Genomic DNA, 23,457 nt, shown 5'->3' with positions numbered 1-23,457 from the left:
ATTACCATGTTATCAGATATTAGTTGACATTGATGATGATGTTTGGAAAGAAGCTGATGAGAAATTAGGTGATGCTGAGGATGATGCCAGGGAGGAAGTTTAGCAGGAATGGGTTGGCATTTATGCTGGTGCCAATAATGGGGCTTAGCAGCAGGGAGCTCTGGAAGAGAGTGCCCGAAAGGTGATGGCAGCCCGGAATGAGTGGCTGGATTGTGGAAGCTGTGTCTTCTCGGTGCTGCCCAGTGCTGGTAGCCCTTCTCTGCTGGATGCCACTCACTCCCCGATGCATGTGCATGGAGCACCTGTTCTACACCAGGCACAGTGATGCGGTCTGGGGCAAGGCAGTTACAGATCCTGTCCTCAGGGAGCTTATGGCTTTGTGGACAGAGATTAAGAAAGTGATCTAGATAATGTTACTGTGCTAAGTATCACAAATAAGTACAGAGTGCTATGGAAATTTTGTAATTAAAGAAGCTTATAGGCTGGGCGTGGTGGCTCACACCTGTAATCCCAGCACTTTGGGAGGCCGAGGCGGGCGGATCACAAGGTCAGGAGATCGAGACCATCCTGGCTAACACTGTGAAACCCTGTCTCTACTAAAAATACAAAAAATTAGCTGGGTGTGGTGGCGTGCGCCTGTAGTCCCAGCTACTCTGGAGGCTGAGGCAGGAGAATGGCGTGAACCCAGGAGGCGGAGCTTGCAGTGAGCCGAGATCGCGCCACTACACTCCAGCCTGGGTGACAGAGTGAGATGCCATCTCAAAAAAAAAAAAAAAAGAAAAATGAAGTTTATATAGACCAGATCTAGGAGCAGCTTTTCTGAAGAAGAAACATTTAAATTAGATTTAAAGAATATGCAGATGTGGCAGGATGAGGCAGGCGGCAGGAGCAGTGTGAGGAGCATTCCTGCTAGCAGCCTAGTACCGAGAGACAGTACCTTGAAGAAAAGGATCCAAGGGCCAGTGTGCTAGGCCTGTGGAGAAGGCAGGTGTCACACAACAGGGCAGCTTTGTGTGCTTGTGTTTAACTGTTGGCCTGCAGTATGCAAAACTATCCAACAAATTCCAGGAGGAGGACACATGTTAGCTTTTTGGAGGATGGAATTTGAAAGAGGATTAATCTTATCCCAGTGTTTTGTGTCTTTAAAAAATACTTGACGGGTATATGACAGTTTTAATAGGTAACAATTTTGTGGGTGTTTGATGATGTTATTTATGTATAAATTACATCTATATATATAAATGTTACATACATATAAATGTTATGTGTGTGTGTATATATGTAAAACATACGTATATAAATTTCTTAACATACAAAGAGAGAGAACAAGGACAGTTTTCCATGAAGAGACTTCAGAGGTGAGCAGGACAGTTTCTGGGCTCTGTAGGCCTCGGGAGGGACCTCATGCCAGGAGGACTGTCCTGGGGTGGACATGTGGGCCCCAAGCTCCATAAGGGTCTTCACACCATGGGCGGGCACATTTAGCCAGGGAAACCTGCCCTTCAGCCTGCTTCATGCTGCTGCCTTGGCGTTGCTGAGAGGCATGAGTGTTGCCAGCCTCTCCGCCAGGTGGTGAGTGTGGTCAGTGCTGGCCTGGCCTCACGCTGAATGGCTGCACTCGGGAGGTATGTTCCCCCTGCCAGTTACCATAGAGCCAGGCTGCACGGGGACCAGAATAGAGTCCAGCTGTGCATTCCCTGAAAGCCAGCATCCTTGAGTGCTCGGCCTTCAGTAGTTACACGAAAGCATTTATGATACAGTACTCAGAAGCTGACACATGGGGAGAAGGCTTACATTTTCCATATGTAGTCATTGCAGGCTATTTCTTCCATCTCACTGATATTTGTTATTCTTAATTAAGAATCATTCATGAAGTACTATCTTCATGAATTACTATGCTTCCGTTTTTAAAATAAATTTCATCTTTTTTTCCTGGTGCTGTATAAACATATATTAAATGTTGTTACTGATCCCTAGTACTGTTGATTTGTGGCCCTTCTCCTGAGGGAGACTAAAGCTGCTTGAGCTAAAGGCTTTTGAGACATCCCATACAGTTCCCTGAACAAAGTTTTCTCTCCTGACCTCAGTTCTCTTGATGACCTTGGCAAGTGGGCCCGACTAGTTGGACATTAATGAGGCATCATACCATGCCGGCCCCATCCTGTCCATTCTGTTCTCTTTGCCATCTAGCATTCAGTGTTGTGTCTTCCTAGTGGGCATGAAGACGGCTTTAAAACCACCCACTCGAGAAGCTTAATTAAGGTGCCTTTAATGTTAGTTTGTATTCAAACATCTTTAAATGTAAGCTTTTTCTTTAATTTCAACTCTTTTAGTACATACATATCTTTATTTAAAAGGCTTATTAATGTGAACAGTTACCACATTCTATATATTTACCACACTGTTATATCCTAAGGAATGTTTGAAAGATTTTAAGATTTCCAGAGTAACCTAGGCACTCTTGTATTCTTTGTAATTGATAACAAGTTGAGAATTCCTTTTACTCTTATACTTTAAAAGTCGTACCTCAGTTGAATTCAAGTTAACTCTGGAGGGGAAGTGAACTCGGTGCTTCCTCCCCGTCCTAGAGTTCTGAATGCATGGGAACCAGGACTCAGGTTAGACACAGACAGGCAGATGCAGCAGACGAGAGGTGAGCCAAGGCAGGACACAGGGAGCCTGCTGTCCTGCCCGAGGTTTCACTTCCCGTGTGGATCTAGAAAACTTGTTCTCTAAAATGCAGAACTGGGTCCTGGAGAACTGTCGTGTTTGTTATAGTGATGAGCATATGAAGGAGTGTTCCTGATACTCAGCTGTCACAAAACTGGAAGGAAAGCTGGGCTCACTAAGGCAAGGTTGACAAAAGTGTGACGGGGCTGTCAGAGGGCAATCCCTGGCCATGTGGACCCACACCTGGGTGCGGGTCTCCTTGTCACTCAGTGGGCCAGCCATGTGGTGTCTAGACCTGGGTGAGGGTCTTCTGTGTCTCTGTGTCTCAGCCGTGTGGACTCTAGACCTGGGTGCGGGTCACCTGTGTCTCTGTGTCCTGGCTGTGTGGACTCTAGACCTTGGTTGGGGGTCTCCTTTGTACTCTGTGAGCCAGTTTTGGTCTAGGTTGTTTACATCCTGGGGCTCAGTTCATGGTCTTCATCAGTTTTCCTGCACTTGGTGCGTGATTGGAGTTGTACGTGCAGTGCTCAGTGTCTGCCTTGCTAACATCGGGTCCAGCCCGGGAGCGCCTGCCCCAGGGAGCAGTGCACACTGGGGTTCTATGGAAATTGGCTCGTGGAGGGCATCTGCGAGTTGGAGTGTGTTCCAGAGGCTGGTGTATGTGGCCCTGCCTGCTTTTGCTAACGATATCTAGCAGGTTTTGGGTGTATAATTGAGAGTCAACAAATATGTTGGTTTGTTAATACCTCTGTCTCTCATTAGACACACATTAAATACATATTTACTTTTAGTAAGCATTTCACATCGTTTTGATTTTATAGCTTAAGGCCATTAATTGTTTTGTTAAAGTGGTCTAGGTTTTATATTTTGTGTTTTTAAATAATTTTCTGTGGATCATCTTAATTAATTTGAATTTGTGAGGATTGGTTATCTGCAAATTAAACATAATATATCAGTGGTTAAAAATAGCAACTAAAAGTATTGCAATAGGCCTGTCATTTGAAATATTGAGTGGACTACTTGTTTTGAAGTGCTGGATTATGATTTCTGGTATAAACTAGAAATGTTTAAATAAAGGAGAGTATCTTTTTCTACAAAATTTGACCTTGTTAGCATTCTTTATCTTGCTTTGCAACATGGAAGTTGTTTGCTTAAAATACAACTGTAGTCAATTAGAAGGTGTTATAATTTTGCATGAAATTTTCTATATAGCATGTAGCAAGGAAGGCACATAGTAACTAAGAGAGTAATTATTATCCCACTCACATGAAATTGTGATTGAACAGAAGTTGGACATAATAGAGTTGGACTATAGAATGACTTGCACCCCATCCACATAGTAGCCTCTTTGAATCAGGCTAAGTCTCAAGGGCCCTAGTCATGGAGTCTGTGGAGTGTAGGAGTAAATGTGGTCATATTTTATGCCTCCCTTTTTGGACCCAAAGCATCTGAATATTTTATATTAACTTTTACTTGTAGTCAATTTGAAGTGTGCAGTTATGGATCAGGCAAATGTAATCACTGGCTTTGAAGATTAAGTACTCCTAAATCTTTTAAAATGTTTTCTTGGGATAAATGAAGTTAAATTTTTGATTTAATGATGAATACTGGACCACCATGATTTTTAGGGTCCTGTTAAGGACTGGTTTGTTGTTGTGGTTGTGGTTTTAATCTACCAACATGGTCCTGAACTCAGGTCTTTCTGATATAGAAGTTTCTCCAGTTGGAGCCTGTTGTGAGGGAGGTGGATCTTGATTTTATACCGAAAATATGGGTTAAAGTTTTGGAATTCTCTTGTTTAAGTATTTCATTGACTGAGGAATCTTTGTGACATTTATATTTGTCACACTCAGTCTCCTGTTATCTTATGCGACACAAAATGAGTTTGTCATACTTTGTTGCCCTCTCATGTCTCATTTTCGCAATCCACAGTTAACCCCTTTGCTCTATTTTGCCATGTATACTCAGGTTTTACTCAGTCTTTTAGCCTATTGTACTTCATAAGTACATACCCTTTGTGAAAGAGAATGGAAAATGTTCCAAATATTTCTGCACTGATTCTAGTTACATTAGATATTAAAAAGCATGACACTCAGAAAAATTCATTTAATCTGATTCTAATAAATGTTGATTTTTCATGAGAATCAAGTGAGAGAATACTTACGAGAGCCTTTAGCAAACTTTAACAGATTATACAAATATTGTACCAGGACCTCTGTTAAAAATGTATAACATATGCCTTGTCGTTTATCACACTGAATTTGGGTACTGTACATTGTAAGGCCACTCTAGAGTCCACTTTGCTCATCAACCTGCTTTCAGGTCAAGGGTTTCTAGCTTGATTAATTCTTACAAAGACTTTTCTGAGATTTGCTCATTCTGTTAATGTTAAAAAATAAGTTAATTTTGCAGTTTGCCTTCTTACATTATTGTGATAGTTTAACATTAGTGAGATGTTTATATTTTGATTTAAACTAGATTGGCAAAACAGAAAATACTGATCAGATGATATTTAATATTTAGCTTCACTGATGTAAAGTAATTCTATGATCTCTTTTTGAAAGCTTTTTATAGTGTTGTATTATTATATATTTAATATTTCTCTGCATAGTAAGTATAGTCATCTAATCTCAGAAGTTTATGTGGATAATAGTAATAAAGACAGCATTTGTGCATCGGGGAGCTTATATTCCAAGTGTGAGCTGGCCTTGCCTTTCATGAACTTCTACAAACTGAAGCCTCACACTTTCTCAGTGACACTCAATTAAAAGAGAAATATATATAATCTCCACACACATCCCTGCTGGGGAATACTTCACATCTTCCACCTTCCTAGATTTTCTAGAGAGGAAGGTGTAAGCTATGTGATATGTTTAATATGTAACATATCAAGGTTCACAAAAAGCCGGGAGTTCATATCAATCATCTTTACTTCAAAGAGCCTGTCTTATGATGCTCTACATTTTACATGTTAAATTAATGTGACATCAGAGTTTTCATATAATTATTATAGTTAATTCTGTAATGGTTGGTAATTGCACATTATGTGTATATACTTTCTCACCTTAATTGTGTTTCTCAACTTCAAAATTTACAAAAAATTAAGGATGAAAATTAGGAATATAAATTATATATGGCTGTAGTTTCAGAAAGAGACTTCCATGGTTTTTAATACTGACATTCTAGAGATAAGTGCCGTTTAGCCTTTGCAATCTATGGGTCATACCAAGGATATTTTATTATTCTTTTCTCTTAAATTTAAAAATTATTGTATCTTTTCGACATGTATAAAAGAGTAATAGCTTCTAAATGCAAAGTCAAATATTGTTTTTTATAATATTTCTATTATTTTAATTGTATACATTTTGAAATATTAGCAAAGGCTGTCACTGATATTTAGTAATACTTTGATCTTTACAGTGGAAATACACTAAAAGAAAGTGGTTCAACTGGTACCATCTTTATTTGAAGGTCAAAGGACAAGTGTGATCAGTTAAGAATATAGCCTCTTAATTGACCTTCAGTGATAGAACCACCATTTTAGTAGACATTAGTGAAAGGCCATTGTCATTATCTGTATTGTCAGTGAAAAGAGTGTTAGTATGTTTCCTAATGTTATATGTGGGTACATTTGTATTGCTTAACAAGTCATTTGACTTTTTCAAAGTCCATTTTTAAAGTTGAGATTAGATTTTCTTGAATTAGCCAAATTAAATACACTGTTGGATAAATTTATATAAAATCAAATAGTGTGATAATACTTTCCATCAAAACAATTAATTAGAAAGTGTTATCTTTTACTCATCTTTAAAGTATTTCTATAAGGACCACTTTCATGTTTTTGCAGGTACTGTGATAGGTGTTGTCATTTATACTGGAAAAGAGACTCGAAGTGTAATGAACACATCCAATCCAAAAAATAAGGTAGGCTAGATTGAGGAGCAACTGCTTTAATGAACTTATTTTTCCTTTCAGTAAGAAAGTCTGCATAATTCTGAATAGCTCATTCTTTTGGCTTAATATATATCTTAAAGTAGACTTTCAAAAATGTTGGTGACTTACAGTATGAATTCTCTTTATTTATATAACAACATTCTCATACTGGCAAATTTCCAAAAGTATCATTGCTTGGCTAATCAGTTTTATATGTGTCTTAAATTTTCATTGTCAGATATATAATTTGCCCGTCATTTGACAGTTAACTGTGGCTAATTTCTTATCTTCAGTCTACTTATTTTACAATTTGCACTCTTTTATGTTGATGGTTCATTTTAAAATAAAGCAATCTGTATTAATGTTTTCATACTATTAATTTGATATTACAGTATTAAGCCAGTTTTATTTATTTCCATGTCAGAAGAAGCATACTGAAGCCAAAGATGAGTTTTAAAGACTGCTTGATTATATCCTGAATTGATTATATTTCTAAAATTGTTATGCATCCAATATGTGTGTAAAATCATAACAAAAAGTCTGAATCCTCAGTAGTTGCTATCATCATGATACCATATGTGAGATGAATTCACAGTATGTGCTAATGTACAGTTAATGAGAAGCTCTTCCTAAGTATTGATTTTACTCATTTTTATTTAAAATGTAATTTGTGTGCATTTAGATGAAACAAAAAATCCTGACATGGATTTATGCCTCACTCTGTGGGTAATTAATAGTGAAGGTTCTCTTTTGCTGTCTTTTGCTGAAAGTCTTATTAACGCAGTGGAAATCAAATAATTCTTTGAAAAGATAGGCCAAGCGTGGTGGCTCATGCCTCTAATCACAGCACTTTGGGAGGCTGGGGCAGGTGGATCACTTGAGGCCAGAAGTTTGAGACCAGCCTGGCCAACATGGTGAGACCCTGTCTCTACCAGAAATACAGAAATTAGCTGGGCATGGTGACGGGCGCCTGTAGTCCCCACTACTCAGGAGGCTGAGGCAGGAGGGTAGCTCAAACCTGGGAGGTGGCAGTTGCAGTGAGCCAAGATCGCACCATTGCACTCCAGCCTGGGCAACAGAGTGAGATTCTGTCTCAAAAAAAAAAAAAAAAAAAAAAAAAAAGATATGTTTGAGCAAGATGTATTCCAGTTTTTCAGGTAAATGTTATTTTAAAAATGGTTAACTCTTCCAAAAATTAGTAACATATCACCAACCCTGTAAAGCCCTAGGCCATTTGCAGCAGTAAGTAGAGTGAGGCCTTCTGTGTCGATTGTTTGCTTTTTCAATGGGGCATGCCTTGAGAATGCCCTTAGCTGTGCACATGGAGAATCCAGTGTGCATCTCCTGTACCTGATAGAACTCCAGATATCTGTATGTTACATGTTTGCTAAAGTCAAAGAAGAGTGCTGTGTTACTATTGAGTATAAATCCTAATTGTGATAATGGGAAAAGTTATCTCTTTAGACTTACATTGCAGTTTGACTCTAATTTGCATTTCAAATATATGCAAGTCAGTAGTTCTACAATAGTGTTAAAATTATTTAAAAATAAATTATTCAAGTAATCATATAGAGTTAGAATCACATACGTATTTATATGTGTTTTCTGATAAGTGCTATGTTATTTTTTTCATGTGAGCAAAACTAGAACATCTTTTTTTTTTGAGACAGAGTCTCACTCTGTCGCCCAGGCTGGTGTACAGTGGTGCCATCTTGGCTCACTGCAGCCTCCAGCTCCTGGGTTCAAGCGATTCTCCTGCCTCAGCCTTGCCAGTAGCTGGGATTATAGATGAGCACCACCCTACCTGGCTAGTTTTCATATTTTTAGTAGAGATGGGGTTTCACCATGTTGGCTAGGCTTGTCTCAAACTCCTGACCTCAAGTGATCTGCCCGCCTCAGCCTCCCAAAGTGCTAGGATTACAGGCGTGAGCCACCGCACCCAACCACAAAACTAGAACGTTCTAACGTATGTACAGTTCTAGGATTTTTTTCCGAAATCTTTTTGCTTTTGTATTGATGATGATATTTGAGGGTCAATTTAATTTTAAATATGAATTTAAAATCTTTAAAGCTACACTGCTTTCTACTGTGACTCCTGTTTTTAGCCTACCTTTTTCTTCAGTTCAACTTATTTTCTGTCATTTTTTCCTCATTTCAGTCTCCACTTTATTATTTCTTCCCATCTATACACCTGTTATTTTGGCTCGTCAAGCCCTTTACTCAGGGTCTTGGTTCTGAGCTGGAGTGGCCTCTTAGTTTTGTACGATTTGGAATGGAGCCCTGGAGCCTCGCTGCTGGGTCCGTGTCCAGGCCTTGGTGCACACTCGTGTGTCCCTCAGCCTCTTCACCCTCCCCTCTCTGAAGTGGGGTTGCCGGGAACAAGGTCGTGCTCATGCACACGTTGCTCTCAGGAAAGAACTTGCCACATGACAGATGCTCAGGAAATGTTACCTGTAATTTTTATTTTTCTATCAAATGAAAGGTTTTCAGTGGCGTGATTTTTCAACTCTACCCTAATTGCTAGTCAGGAAATGGTTATTTTGTAACTAGTTTGTGTACTGTCAAGCTACCACATGGCCTAGAAATTCTTCCAGTTTCCACTGTGTGTGCATTCCTTCTCTCCCTCTTCTTTTCTTTTCCCTGTTCCTCTCTTCCTCTTCTCCTTTCTTAAAAAATAGTCTTCTAAATTTGCTTAATGTTGGCAGAGTATATCATAATTGAAAGGGCGTCTTTGGAGTTTTACAGAATTGGATTTACTTCTTGCTGCTTACCATGGTAGCTTTTCAACCTGATGTAAAAGTGTTCTTTCAGTGGCTGGTATTTTCCTGGTGATTAATACATGCTCAGTCCTCCCCTCCCAATAGGGATTCACAATAGCAGTTCTAGCTCCCGCTTGGAGAGCATTGACCACGTGGTGGGCACTTTTCTGAAACTTTACATGCATTATGTCTTGAATCCACACGATGGCTCCCAGGGAGAAGAGTGTGTTCCCGACTGTAGAGCCGGGGAGATCGCAAGGCGCCGTGACACGTCTCAAGACAAAGCGCCGCTGATAGTGAAGCTCCTGAGGAGGTTTTCCTTAGATTTGGTATTTATTTATTTTTTGAGACAGAATCTCGCCCTGTTGCCCAGCCTGGAGTGCGGTGGCGCCATCTCGGCTCACTGCAAACTCCGCCTCCCAAGTTCACACCATTCTCCTGCCTCAGCCTCCCAAATAGCTGGGACTACAGGCGCCCACCACCACGCCCAGCTAATTTTTTGTATTTTTAGTAGAGACAGGGTTTCACCGTGTTAGCCAGGATGGTCTCATTCTCCTGACCTCGTGATCCACCCACCTTGGCCTCCCAAAGTGCTGGGATTACAGGCGTGAGCCACCGTGCCCAGCCAGATTTGGTATTTAAACATCCAATTAAGGCATAACATAACAGGGAAATGAAATATATACTTAAATATTTCTCAGTGTTAAATGCTAATTTTACAAGAATAAAATTCAGGAGAAGGTTTTGAGCAAGCTACACTGGGCGAAAGGTAACATGTAATTTATCCAGGGGAAGCCTCGTTATTGATATATGTTGAATGGAAAAGAATTGTGACATTGGTCTCTGAACAGAGACAAGAAGGTGGAAATTATTGTTTATTGCTGGTAAGACATTATTTTCTGAAGGTGACATCACAGTGTTCTTCTGTTGCTTGGTAAACCAACAAACTTTTGGGCTTCAAAGAAGGCTGGTGCAAACAAAACGGTAAACATGTACAGGGAAATCTCATCCTTTACCTGAGCTTCGTTGGATTTCTTCAGGTAGCAAAAATGTTTCTAACACTCAATTCTGACAGCTCTCTTGAGTAGAAGCCATATTAGGACATTGATACATTGGAGTTCGTTGTCAGCAGAGAAATTGAGCTGCAAATGCATATTTTTGAATGAGTAGTGGTTATCAGTCAGGATAGGCTGAGTCACGCTCTGATAATAAAGTGCCTTACACTCCGCAGTGCCTCCCCCCAGCGTTGTGTTTCTCGTGTTCCAGGTCCGGCCAGGCTGGTAGCTCCTGCTTCTTGTCATGTTTTCCTCGTGTTCCGGGTCCGGCACAGGCTGGCAGCTCCTGCTGGTCATGGTCACTCAGGCCCCGTCTTGGAAACACATTTCCATGACCACTGGGATAAGAAAATACTGATGCGGCCAATTACATACTGACTGATTCTTAAGGCTTTGCCAGCGAGTGATATGGGTCACATTTCATTGGCCAGAACAATTAAATGGCCCCGGCCAAGTTCAAGGAGTCAGGGAGTTGCACTCCTAGCTTATGTGCAGAAGGAGGGAGAATTGGAAATACTTCATGAGCAGCAACAGCCATGGACAAGATTTCCCAGGGCTTTTACACAGTGTACAAAAAAGAGGAACCTTGCAGAACCTGGAAGAATACCAATATTTACGGGATAAGCAGAGGAAGAGAAACCAGGATAAGAATAATGAATGAGGAAAGCATTTTAGGGAGTGGCTAGTAGTCAACAGTGTGCTGGGGACAGAGAAGGTCATTGGGAGTGAAAAGTAGAAAAGAGGTTAGTGATTTTAGCAATGAGGAAATCTTGGTAAAATTAAAACTGACAGTACGTTTATTAGGGTGGAACTCAGGTGCAATCACAGCTGGAGGACTCTTCCAAGAGTTTGGGGGAAGGAGAGAGTGCTGTGTTGAGGGAGCCAGGTCCAGGGCGAGGGAGAGGGAATTCTGAGCATATTTGGCAGGCAGCCCAAACCATGGCGGTGGCAGTGGTGATGAGAAGTGGACTGATTATACTGTAAGGGAAAAGATTTTATTGATTTTGGTTTTTTTTATGGTGAGAAAAATCCATATCACAAAACTATTAATGTTTTTAGTAAAAGAATAGAGGGTCTTATAAATAAAAATATTAATTCTATGGAAGAATAAGTTTAGTGGGCATCCAGTAGTAACTTAAACATATGAGGATAAGATTACTGAAAAGAAAATCATATAGAATTGTATGGCCAGCACAGGAACTATGGCATTACTTCTTTCATTTGTAGAAAATATTTCAAGTCTATCAGTATGTCACTCTTTCTGTCTCCCTCCCCTCTTCTCTTTCTTTCTCCTCCCTCTCCTTCCCTCCTTTTTCCTCTCTTTATATTTATTTCCTTTCTTCATTACAGTGTGTATAGCAGGACCCTGACAATTCACAAAATTACGTTACGTTCCTAAGGTTAAAAAATGCTTCAGTAAAGTCTGATATAAGAAAGAAGTTAATCACAACAACACTTTGGGTAGTGAAATTGATGCAACATGGTAAGACCTTGAGACAGTTCTTGAAGGGATCAAGAAGGACGAGAGCCTAACAATTTAGGCTCATACATTTTTGGCAATGTGAAAGATCCAGCTGTTGCTGGGAATCTTAAATTTAAAATGGTGCCAGTAGCCAGGATATGGCTGTTCTGAGGCTGATGTTCAGGAGCCCCAACGCAGAGGCAGAGATAGGCTGCTGGGCTGGTCCAGAGGTTTGCATGTGCACGTGTCAGCAGAGGAGGCAGGGACAGCCGGTCGTGATGGTGGATGGCAGTGAGAGGGCTCCTAATGGACAAGGAGTTCTGGAAGCAAAGTGGTTATTGGTGGTAAGATTTCGGGTGTTGAAGTTTGGAGGCTGTTACAGACAGCCTTTTATATGATGTTTTGGAGAGCACCCTTTCCTTTTTACAAATATTTTCTGCCAGGTGCAGTGGCTCACTCCTGTAATCCTAACATTTAGGGAGGCTGAGGCGGCCGGATTTCTTGAGCCCAGGAGTTCGAGACCAGCCTGGGCAACATGGCAAAACCTGTCCCTACCAAAAAATACAAAGATTACCTGGGCGTGGTGGCATGTGCCTGTAGCTGGTACTACTACTCAAGTGATCTGCCTGCCTTGGGCTCCAAAGTGCTGGGATTACAGGCACGAGCCACTGTGCCCAGCCTGATAGTTTTGAAAGTACTAACACACACTGTTCCTCAATGAACCTGCAGCTGAGACGGGGCAAGTCCTCCTTATCAGCTGAATCTGTGGAAGCAGATGGCTGCGGGAGGCTGGCGCTCTTCCAGAGGGAGCTGAGGATGCTCCTTCATGTCCTGCAGGAGCACATGAAGCCTCTGGTGGGGCTGGGATGACTTGGGGGGAGTCGGTGGTGGAGGTGGTGAGGGCCCATCAGGGGCTGAAGACAAACAGGGAGCACTGAGACTTGCACATGGTAACAACAGGTACCAAGGACTCAAGGCCTGGTCTCAGCCACACAGTCTTATGGGCTTTACACCCTCTGCTAGAGTCAGGGAACAGCAACACATTGGAAAATGTCTACTTGCTTAACCATTCTATGTAGCAGGGATTATGTGGATGATTTCTAAGGCAATTATATCCCAGGAACTTCCTAGTCCAGGCCACACCTACAGTGGAAGGCAACAGGAGAGGACGCTGCAGGTGCTGAGGCAAAAGCACAAGAGGCCCAAAGGCTGAAGAGAGCGAGTCAGAGGCAGCAGGGCCCAGCGAGAGGGCGTGACATCCTACAGCTCCAGCTGAAAAGAAAAGGGCACTCTCTTCTTTCTTACTGCTGCATCATGCAATAAAGAAGATAAATCAATAAATGTGGTATTTGTTAAATTGAATTTACATAAGAGATCTACAAGCAACCGAGTATAAGACTTGTCTCCCTAGAGCGAGACTCCGCCTCAAAAAAAAAAAAAAAGACTTGTCTCCCTAGAAGATCAATTACTGGATAAACCTAGAAAATGTGAAATGATGCTCAATTTGCCTTGACATACAATCTACAATAGTGGCTATTTTTTTTTAATTAATCTATTTTTTTTAGTGAGACAGAGTCTCACTCTGCTGCCCAGGCTGGAGTGCAGTGGTGCAATCATGGCTCAGTGCAGCCTCAAACTCCTAGGCTCAGGCGATCCACCCACCTCATCAGCCTCCTGAGTAGCTGGTGCTACTACTCAGCTCCCTCTGGAAGAGCGCCAGCCTCCCGCAGCCATCTGCTTCCACAGATTCAGCTGATAAGGAGGACTTGCCCCATCTCAGCTGCAGGTTCATTGAGGAACAGTGTGTGTTAGTACTTTCAAAACTATCAGGCTGGGCACAGTGGCTCGTGCCTGTAATCCCAGCACTTTGGAGCCCAAGGCAGGCAGATCAGTTGAGCCCAGGAGTTCGAGGCCAGCCTGGGCAACATGGCAAAACGCCATCTCTCCAAAAAATACAAAAATTAGCTGGGCGTGGTGGCGTGTGCCTGTATTCCCAGCTACGCAGGAGGCTGACGTGGGAGGATCACCTGAGCCCAGGAGGCGGAGGTTGCAGTGAGCTGAGATAATGCCACTGCACTGCAGCCTGGGTTGCAGAGCCAGACCCTGTCTCAGAACAAACAAACAAAACTCCACCTGTCCTCCCAGAGTTAAGCTGATGGATGTTAGGTATTTAACCAGTTTTATTAATTGCATTATAAAGGCTTTTTTTTTTTTTTTTAACTTCTAGTTCTCCTCAGCTAACATCCCCAAACTTCTTTGGCCAATTTTTTTTTTTTTTTTTTTGCCTTTATTTTGGCCATTTTGTTCTTTTTTAGCTGCTTTAAAAAAAAAAACTTGAAAAATTTTAAACATACAGAAAAGTAAGGAGAAAAACGTAACTCATATCCCTAGACCCTGAGTTCAGCAGATGTTTCCCACTTGCCTATCCTGTAGTTACAGGTACCATGCTGCGTTATCCTAAATATGTACTTTTTCCAAAAAATAATTTATATTTATCTCTTAGTCTTTATCTTTTATTTTTTTAGGCAGGCAGAGACCACCAGCCTGCCCAGTATGGTGAAACCCCGTCTCTACTAAATATACAAAGAATTAGCCGGGCGTGGTGGCGGGCGCGTGTAAACCCAGTTACTCAGGAGGCTGAGGCAGGAGAGCTGCTTGACCCCAGGAAGTTGGAGGTTGCAGTGAGCCGAGACCACACCACTGCACTCCAGCCTGGGCAACAGAGTGAGACTCCATCTCAAAAAAATAAAAAATAAAAAAGACAGTTTGGCTGCTGCCTTAACTCTCTTTCTTGTTTCTGTGACGCCTGGTTGTCCCCACACTCTAGGTGAAGTGGTGTGTAGAGGGTGGCCCCACGTAGGCAACATCAGCAGCACAACTCCCTGTATTGATCCCACCCCCTGGAATGGGACCTGAGGACGCAACTTCCTGGTTCTCCTCCCTGGACTTTCAAAAAATGCAGCATGTTTTATCCAGACATGAAGATAAGAATAAATCCTTCCATTTTGTTAGATAGAGGAAAATTCTGAGATTAAAAAGAATTCTTGAAGGTGAGGATTAGAATATTTTCCCGCATCCTAGTGCTTATGACAGAGAGATTTAAAAGAAGATGGAGTCTACTCAAAGTTTGAAAATTTTAAGACTAAACAAAAGTTTTTATTACTAAAGAATTACTATTATAGTAGTATTTGGTGAAAGTTCAAATTACAAGGATTACAGTTTGAGTAATGGACTCGTTTATAAAAGCTAGCCTCAGACATATTTAATGATATGAGACTTGATTACATTTAAGGGAGAAAAATTCTTGGGGAGGTTAAGGAAAAATCAATTGTGACAGGTTGCCATTTTCATGCCATTCATAGTAATCAGTTACTTAGAGCAAGAACATCAAGGATGAAATGATAATACAGATTGCTTCAAGCAGTTACTGTAATCCCTTGGGTATATTGATTTGTGTATCTAATAAAAAGATGCTTTCAGATGTCTCATTGGCAGAGAGATAGGTGACATGAGCCATTATGTGAATTAGAGCTGGTGCTTGTTATCTGAATAGTTGTTGAGACATTTTGAGATCATGGAACAAAATAGAGTCCAGCTGTGGTGTACTTTGCAACTTGAAATATCAAAGTGGTTTTGGAGACTAGCTTTCTTGTTTTAAAAAGGATAATTTATTAATATTTTAAAAGTTATATTGATTTATATTAAAATATTACAATAAAATAACTTATTTTTATCTTGTAGTTGCATACAATCATAGAATGCCTTAATTTTTCTAACAGTTGCCTTCTTGTAATAAAATATTGTAGAGTTTAAATACTTATTTTTAAATGTGCCCATGTGCTTCACCAAAGAGCTACATGTTGTAGAATATATTAGTAGTATTGCAGTAAATCAACAGAGATAGACTCTTGGGATGCTTTTTTTTGGATAACCGTTGTTAATATTCACAAATCGTAGTGTTTCAGTTCCTCATCAGGAAAAGATCAACTAGAAAACAAACCCACCGTGACATAATTCCGTAGCTTCTAGACTAGACCCAGGGTGGCTCTTCGGGGTACATTAGCACAGCCTTCTCTTGCATAGCCAGCACACTTTGATATGACAGCTGCTCACAATTAGAAGTTGTAGTTCTTCATCTGCAGCGTGAACATAAATAAACTTATAATTTCAGGAAAGCAGTAAAGAAACAAAATGCTAAGTGTTGAAAAAACAATCCTACTGATAGCATCTGGGGCATAATGCTCTATCAGAGTGTATAGCAAATATCTAAACTAGAAAACTTAGATTTTGTCCCTAAATTCCTTTTAAATATGAATTTAATTAGAAAACAGGTGCTCCAAATAAAAAACGCAAGCATTTTTATTTTTTGAAGTAATTGATTTGTATCACAGGAAAGACTTAGCTTTACATAAAGTTCTGAATAAGGGCTTACTAATTATTTGTTGCATATTAAATAAGAACTATATTTGACAGTATCTCATCATTTCTAAGCAGTATAGCTAAATTCTCTGTAATCAAAATTCCTAACAGAGAAGTGTAATTTATTCAAGAAGCAAGTATTTTCATAATTGTCTTTATTTTTTGAACTCCTTGATTCCTTACCCCAGTACCATAAAAACTGTTAGAAATGTATGAACCTTGTGATAATGACTGACTTATCATGACATTTCCTGCAAAACTAAGCATGTCTCCCTACCAGATCATGCCCCGTGATTTCTGATGAGGCGATCTGGAATGTTTTGTGAGACTGAGAATGGGAAAGTGCTGGAACCTCTGTGGGGTGGAAAGCAAGTGGGCATGTGGATGGTGGTTATGTAGTTGCTGAAGATGGAGAAGGGAGAGTCGGTATCACCTTCCCCAGGAGGATTTCTGTGGGCTGCCAGACTAGGGAGGGTCTGGAGGTCATGGACATGCCCTGTCTCATGCAGATGGGTTCCCTTTGTGGCTACCATACATCAAAAACAGGTCACGTGCGTGCCGTGTGTTCAGAAGCCAACTTCACCAGGGACACCTTCAAGCCAGCAGCCAGCTAGCAGGGCAGGTCCCTTGGTTTTCTAATTGTCGCTGCCAATGTCTGTTGGAACAAGGCTCTCCGCTGAGCATGTGTGCCATCTCCTCTGCACCCTTCTGTTATCCTCCCTCCTTAGACAGAGAGAAGCCCCTAGTCTCTACTCAGGAAGGCACCAGCTGCACCGCCCTGGGCAGGCTGTGTAGGGTGCTTGTCTTTGGGGGTTATGGCTGCGGCTAGGAAACACCAGTGGAGAAGGAAGCCCAGGCTAAGTGCAGCCTTCTCACTGGGAGAAGAGGGCGACCTGTCTCCAGCAGCTCCCAGGAACCACAACCACAGTAACACAAGCACGGCTTCTTGTCAGATAGGAAAGTCTGTGCCAGGAGGGACTGTGTTATCCTGGTCTACGTTGTATCTTAAGCCTCTGACACAGTGTCTGAATGATTTTCCTTAAGGCGTAGTTTGTGTTTTATTTCTCTCTACAGTTACCTTTATCTAGTGATAATTTAAAACCTTGACAAGTCTGGTTTTGACTTATTCATCTTTTCATACAACTGATGGGATATTCTGGATGCTAATATTTTGTTTAATTTTATTTTATTGACGTTAGAGTAGAAACTGTACCAAATGCTCTCTTTTACAATTGCATTAACTAAAACGTATATAATAAGCTAAACATGAAATTAGGTAGTTTTTCATTTCCTTTATGCAGTTAGTATTGTCAGCTGATAATTACCTGTTGCAAAACTTTAAAATATATCATGTAAGAGTTTTTACACTATAATGAGATATTAACTCCAAAAGATTAAGTAAACTGCAGCAATCAACATTCATGCAGCGCTCCGTGTCCCTCTAGGCTTCCTCTACCATGTCATCCTCATGGAGACGTCCTTTCGAAACCATGTTTTGGCCCCGCAGTCGTAGGGCGGCCACTGTCTTCAGTGTCCGAGTGACTGTTGGGTCCCGCGGTCGTAGGGCGGCCACTGTCTTCAGCGTCCGAGTGACTGTTGGGTCCCGCGGTCGTAGGGCGGCCACTGTCTTCAGCGTCCGAGTGACTGTTGGGTCCCGCGGTCGTAGGGCGGCCACTGTCTTCAGCGTCCGAGTGACTCTTTGTTCCTAGGGCATCTTTCTGTTCTCGGATCCTCCATTGTCATCACTGCCTCCTCCTATGGCAGCATGAATTCTACAAGGGCTCTCAAGCCCTTCAGCTTCCCTCCTTTCTGGCAGCCTCATTCAGAGTCCATAGTGCAGAGTTCAAGCTCCTGTCATTTCTCACCCAGTTCACGACAGCGGCCGTTCTGCCGCCCTCTCTCTCTTCTCCCTCCGTCATGTTTTGAGTGTCACAGTCTGAGCCATGTTTATGAAATGTAGGTTTGAGATGGTTCGTTCTTTGGCTAAAACTTCAAAAGATTCCCATTACTCTGTGGCGAGCTGCAGCATCTTCCTTGTGTTCCACGGGTGCTTTGCTCCTCATGCGTTTTTCTCAGACTGCTGTCTTCTGCACTCTTGGTGCTTGGCCACAAAGACTTGTCAGCCGTCAGTGGCCACCACAGCGCATCCTGCCTTTCTATCTCAGCTCTTAGGAGAGATGTAACAAAATGTTCAGGTAGATGTCGCCTCTTCCACTGAAATGTTAGCTTCTTGGCTTTGAGGACTCTGTTTACCTTGGTATCCTGGTGTCCTGCACAGGGTCCATGCTCAGTGAACACTGTGAGCACACGGGTCAAGCCATGGTAACTGTTGGCTTACGTGTCTCCTCTTCCACGAGACTTCACTCGCCCTGGAGCAGGAGCTGTGCCTTACCCCTTCCTCTGTCCCATGCTGCTCACCCGCAGTAGATGGGGGACAGCCTACACAAGAAGCCAGAAGAGGATCTAAAGAGGACTCGAATGAAAATAATGCACAGTTTGTGTGGGGGAGGTGGACCTATCTTTAATAAAAATGGAAAGTTTGCAGTGCTTTACGGGATAAGCGCTCTGGTAGCGTAGAGACTGCAGCAGGCTATGAAAGGAGTGCACATTGACTGACCACCTGCTGTCTGTCGGGCACCATACTAGGCACTGACTGAACACCTGCTGTGTGTCAGGCACCATATACTAGGCACTTCTTGCATTGTCATATTGTGACTTGTGGTTTTCTCTTTTTTTCAGTGGGCTATAACCTGTTACTTTCCTTGATTGACCTTTACATTGTCTCCTCTCTGTCTTTAAGCTTTAAGCTGGCTTCTCTGTCGTACTATCATGAACCTATCTTTATTTAGTATTCTTTGTTTTTACTTCCACAGACAGATGTTCCAGACTCATCTTGTACTTTCTTTGCTCCAGCCCTGGGCTCGGCTCTGGGTTCCTTTTAGCAAAAAATGCTGTTTAGAAGTTAGGTTCTGGGAGCTGGGCTTGCTCATGTGTATTACCATGTGCTGTTTCCAAGTCCTTGCAGTGAACAGAGTCAGGCCGTGTGTGTGTGTGAATGCATGGATGGGTGGATGGAGTGATGACTGAATGGATGGGTGGGCGGGTGGGTGAACAGGTGTGGGTGGGTGGGTGAGTGTGTGAATCAGATGGATGGGTGGGTGAGTGAGTGAGTGGGTAGATGGGTAGATAAGTATATAGGTGGATGGGTAGATGGATGATGAGTCCAGGGGTTTCTTCTAGTTTTTTGTTTCCACATTGTAACTCCTTCCCTGACAGTGAGAAACTGGTTTATCATTACACTGACTATATTTACTGATTTGAGCAACCCCTTGCCTTAGCAGCCTGTGGCCATCTTTACATCCCTCAGCATCTCACCCCAGAATCCCCGACTGTTCTCCTTCCTCACTGCACATGAGCTCCAGCCCAGCACTTGTGTCTGCACCTTCCCGGGAAGTTCTGACTGTTCTCCTTCCTCACTGCACATGGGCTCCAGCCCAGCACTTGGGTCTGCTCCTTCCGGGAAGTTCTGACTGTTCTCCTCCCTCACTGCAGATGGGCTCCAGCCCAGCACTTGGGTCTGCGCCTTCCCGGGAGGTTTTATCTGCTCTGCCCAGGCATGTGTGTGCACTGTGTCGAGAAAGCAGGACAGCAACACATTGAAGTGCCTATTCTCTAGTTTTTAAAAATGGTTTCCTTTCTTGAGGGTTAAAAATCTCATATTTGTTCACTTTGTATACATTAGCCAAAGCTCATAGTGTGATAAGACAAAAACATTAGGCATTTGATAAATGCTGATTAACTGAACACATGAATTCACCATTGAGTGAATCAGTGCAGGACATATTAGAGCTACTTAAATCTTTAGCCCAAAAAATAGCCTTTTAGATGAGTATGGAATAGTATTTGGCTTTAATTGATTTAAGAGAAATTATCATCAGAATATCTCAAATTCTCCTCTAGTGATAAATTTTGCTTGATGAGCAGAATTTTTTGCACATCTGTTGTACCAGACTCCTCTGCCCGTAGAACAGACTGAATTCACTGTGAGAGGGCCTTTATCTTTCCATAGAAAATACTGGATAAATACAGGGGCTGACACAACATTCTTTACATGGACTTCCATCTCCTCAAACTCCGCTAGTACCAAACTCCTATTACTGTGAAGCCAAGGGAAGAAATCACTGAAGGATGCATTGCCTTCCTTTCTAAATCTGTTATTCAGTAAACAAAATAATCGCTGTTTAAGGTGATTGCCTGTTGCATCTATCATTGGTTGGGGATTAGAAATAAACACAGTCTTTAAGGAGATTATAATCAGAAGTGGGAAGTCATAGATACATTTGTCTTCTGTCTTTTTCCCTATATTTTGCACATAGTAAATAATAAATAATGATTTACTTAAGGTGTGACTTGCTGTTCTGGTATCGGAGATACTATTTTTGGTTTTTAAAAATTAATTTTTCTAAATTAAGTAACCTCAAAGTTAATGAACAGATTTAAGAAGCTGGCCAGGTGTGGTTCGCCTGTAATCCCACCACTTTGGGAAGTCATGGCAGGCAGATCACTTGAGGCAAGGAGTTTGAGACCAGCATGGGCAACGTGGCGAAACCCTGTCTCTACTAAAAATAAAAAAAATAGGTGGGCGTGGTAGGGCACACCTGTGATGCAAACTACCTGGGAGGCTCAGGTGGGAGGATCATTTGATCTTCACCAGGAGGTTGAGGCTGCAGTGAGCTGAGATTGTGCCACTACACTCCAGCCTGGGCGACAGTACAAGACCCTGTCTCAAAACAAACAAAAAAAGGTAGCAGCTCAGGCGACAGTTCACACTTATGACTTCTAAGTTATATAACCAGATTTCTGTTAATGTTACTGTTGGTGCTGATGTGAAATATAACGCTTTTTTTAGTACAATACTGTTGATAACTCACACTAGAATGTTACGTAGAATTATGTAATTACTAAAACTGCACCATGGGCACTCTCCCACCCCCACAAAAAGCAAACCAAATATAACAGTACCACATAAGGTTAATTAACCTGTGGAAATGAGCAGCTTGTGTATGATACAATTTAGGGAGGGATCTGTTTTGGTTGAATATTCAGTCATTCAGGCAACAGTTTTCTTAAGTTAAAGTCAATAATTCGTTTTGTTATTACAATTACAAAAATTGTTTCATAGCCTTAAGACAGAGACATGGTCTGAAACACACAGTATAGAGAGCAGAATTTTCATAATGGATCAATTTAATATGTTTTTAATTCCAAACAATATAAAGAAAAATGACTGCTTCTGAGGCTTAATTTCCATCTCACATGAGGTGTCTCCCCCGTCCTTTGGAGAGAGGCAGACGATGGTGTGTTTCCGGAGGCGCGGGCGCTCTGCCGTCTTCACAGACACGTCAGGTTACTGCTGCGTGTTTCTAGATGCAAGAAGAAAAGCAGATTGGCAAGTTTCCTTGCATTCTTTAATCAGTCATCATTTCTCTTTCAAGTTACGTTCTTAAACCTTAGCTTTCTGGAAAAAAAATCATAACAATTTTAAAGATAATTTATGGATGCTAATAAGCTGAAACAAAATGAAATGGATTCTTGAACATTTTAAAGTATCTATGTTACTTGTATTTGCATAATTTCATTTAATATACACTTTGAATCATTTTAAGGGTGTTTGACATGCTAGGTTGTAACTACGTGTCCTGTTTTTGTCTTAAAACTGAGTTTAGTGCATTAAAGAAAAAAAGGAACTCAACATCTGAATCTACTTTTTATAAAATGAAATTTATAGATATGTCAGGAAAGATCTTTGTGTAAGTGCTAAGACTGAATAAAGTGTAGTTTAATTATTTTCCCACTTAAAATGATACAAGTAGTTCAAAGAATATAAAAAAATATAAATTTACTATTAATACCATAATACTAGTTTTCAATAATAAAATGGAGGTTTCCTTGGCTGGAAGTCATAGCCACAGCAATCAGACAAGAGAAAGAACTAAAGCACATCCAGATTAGTAAAGAGGAAGTCACACTGTCACTGTTTGCCGATGACATGATCGTATGCCTAGAAAACCCTAAAGACTCATCCAAAAAGCTCCTAGAACTAGTGAATGAATTTAGCAAAGTTTCAGGATACAAAATTAATGTACACAAATCAGTAGCCCTGCTATATACCAAACAGTGACCAAGCTGAGAATCAAATCACAAACTCAACCCCTTTTATAAAAGCTGCAAATAAATAATACTTAGGAATGTACTTAACCAAGGAGGTGAAAGACCTCTACAAGGAAAACTACAAAACACTGCTGAAAGAAATCATAGATGACACAAACAAATGGAAACACATCCCATGCTCATGGATGGGTAGAATCAATATTATTAAAATGACCATGCTGCCAAAAGTAATCTACAAATTCAATGCAATTCTCATCAGAATACCACCATTATTCTTCACAGAACTAGAAAAAAAAATCCTAAAATTCATATGGAACCAAAGAAGAGCTCGCATAGCCAAAGCAAGACTAAGCAAAAAGAACAAATTGCATGGTACTGGTATAAAAACAGGCATATAGACCAATGGAACAGAATAGAGAACCCAGAAATAAAGCCAAATACTTATAGTCAACTGATATACGACAACGCAAACAAAAACATAGAGCAGGTAAACGACACCCTATTCAACAAATGGTGCTGGGTTAATTGGCAAGCCACATGTAGAAGCCTCATCTCTCACTTTATACAAAAATCAACTCAAGATGGATCGAAGACTTAAATGTAAGACCTGAAACCATAAAAATTCTAGAAGATAACATTGGAAAATCTCTTCTAGACATTGGCTTAGGCAAAGACTTCGTGACCAAGAACCCAAAAGCAAATGCAACAAAGACAAACAGATGCGACATAAACTAAAAAGCTTCTGCACAGCAAAAGAAATAATCAGCAGAGTAAACAGGCAACCCACAGAGTGGGAGAAAATCTTCACAACCTATACATCTGACAAAGGACTAATATTCAGAATCTACAAGGAACACAAGTTGTCAAGAAAAAAAAAAAACAATCCCATGAAAAAGTGGGCTAAGGACGTGAATGGACAATTCTCAAGGTATACAAATGGCCAACTCCCATTCAGCTGTGAAGCTTTTGGTCAGTATTTGAATTTTGC

General features: G+C 41.1%; 1 protein-coding gene across 5 annotated transcripts in view; it reads left to right on the top strand.

Moving 5' to 3' along the window:
* ATP9B (ATPase phospholipid transporting 9B (putative)) overlaps window positions 1–23,457 on the top strand; it is a 319,070-nt gene that overhangs the window by 154,622 nt on the left and 140,991 nt on the right. For all 5 annotated transcript variants that reach the window (XM_055295727.2, XM_055295708.2, XM_055295691.2 and 2 more), the window contains one exon: window positions 6,518–6,594. In XM_055295727.2, coding sequence (XP_055151702.2) covers window positions 6,518–6,594 — 77 coding nt within the window. The remainder of the gene's footprint in view (window positions 1–6,517; window positions 6,595–23,457) is intronic.

Source organism: Symphalangus syndactylus, chromosome 1, assembly GCF_028878055.3.
Source record: "Symphalangus syndactylus isolate Jambi chromosome 1, NHGRI_mSymSyn1-v2.1_pri, whole genome shotgun sequence".
Classification (NCBI taxonomy): Eukaryota; Metazoa; Chordata; class Mammalia; order Primates; family Hylobatidae; genus Symphalangus; species Symphalangus syndactylus.
Note: the sequence above shows the minus strand (reverse complement) of the source record. Positions and strands in the feature narration are given on the sequence as shown.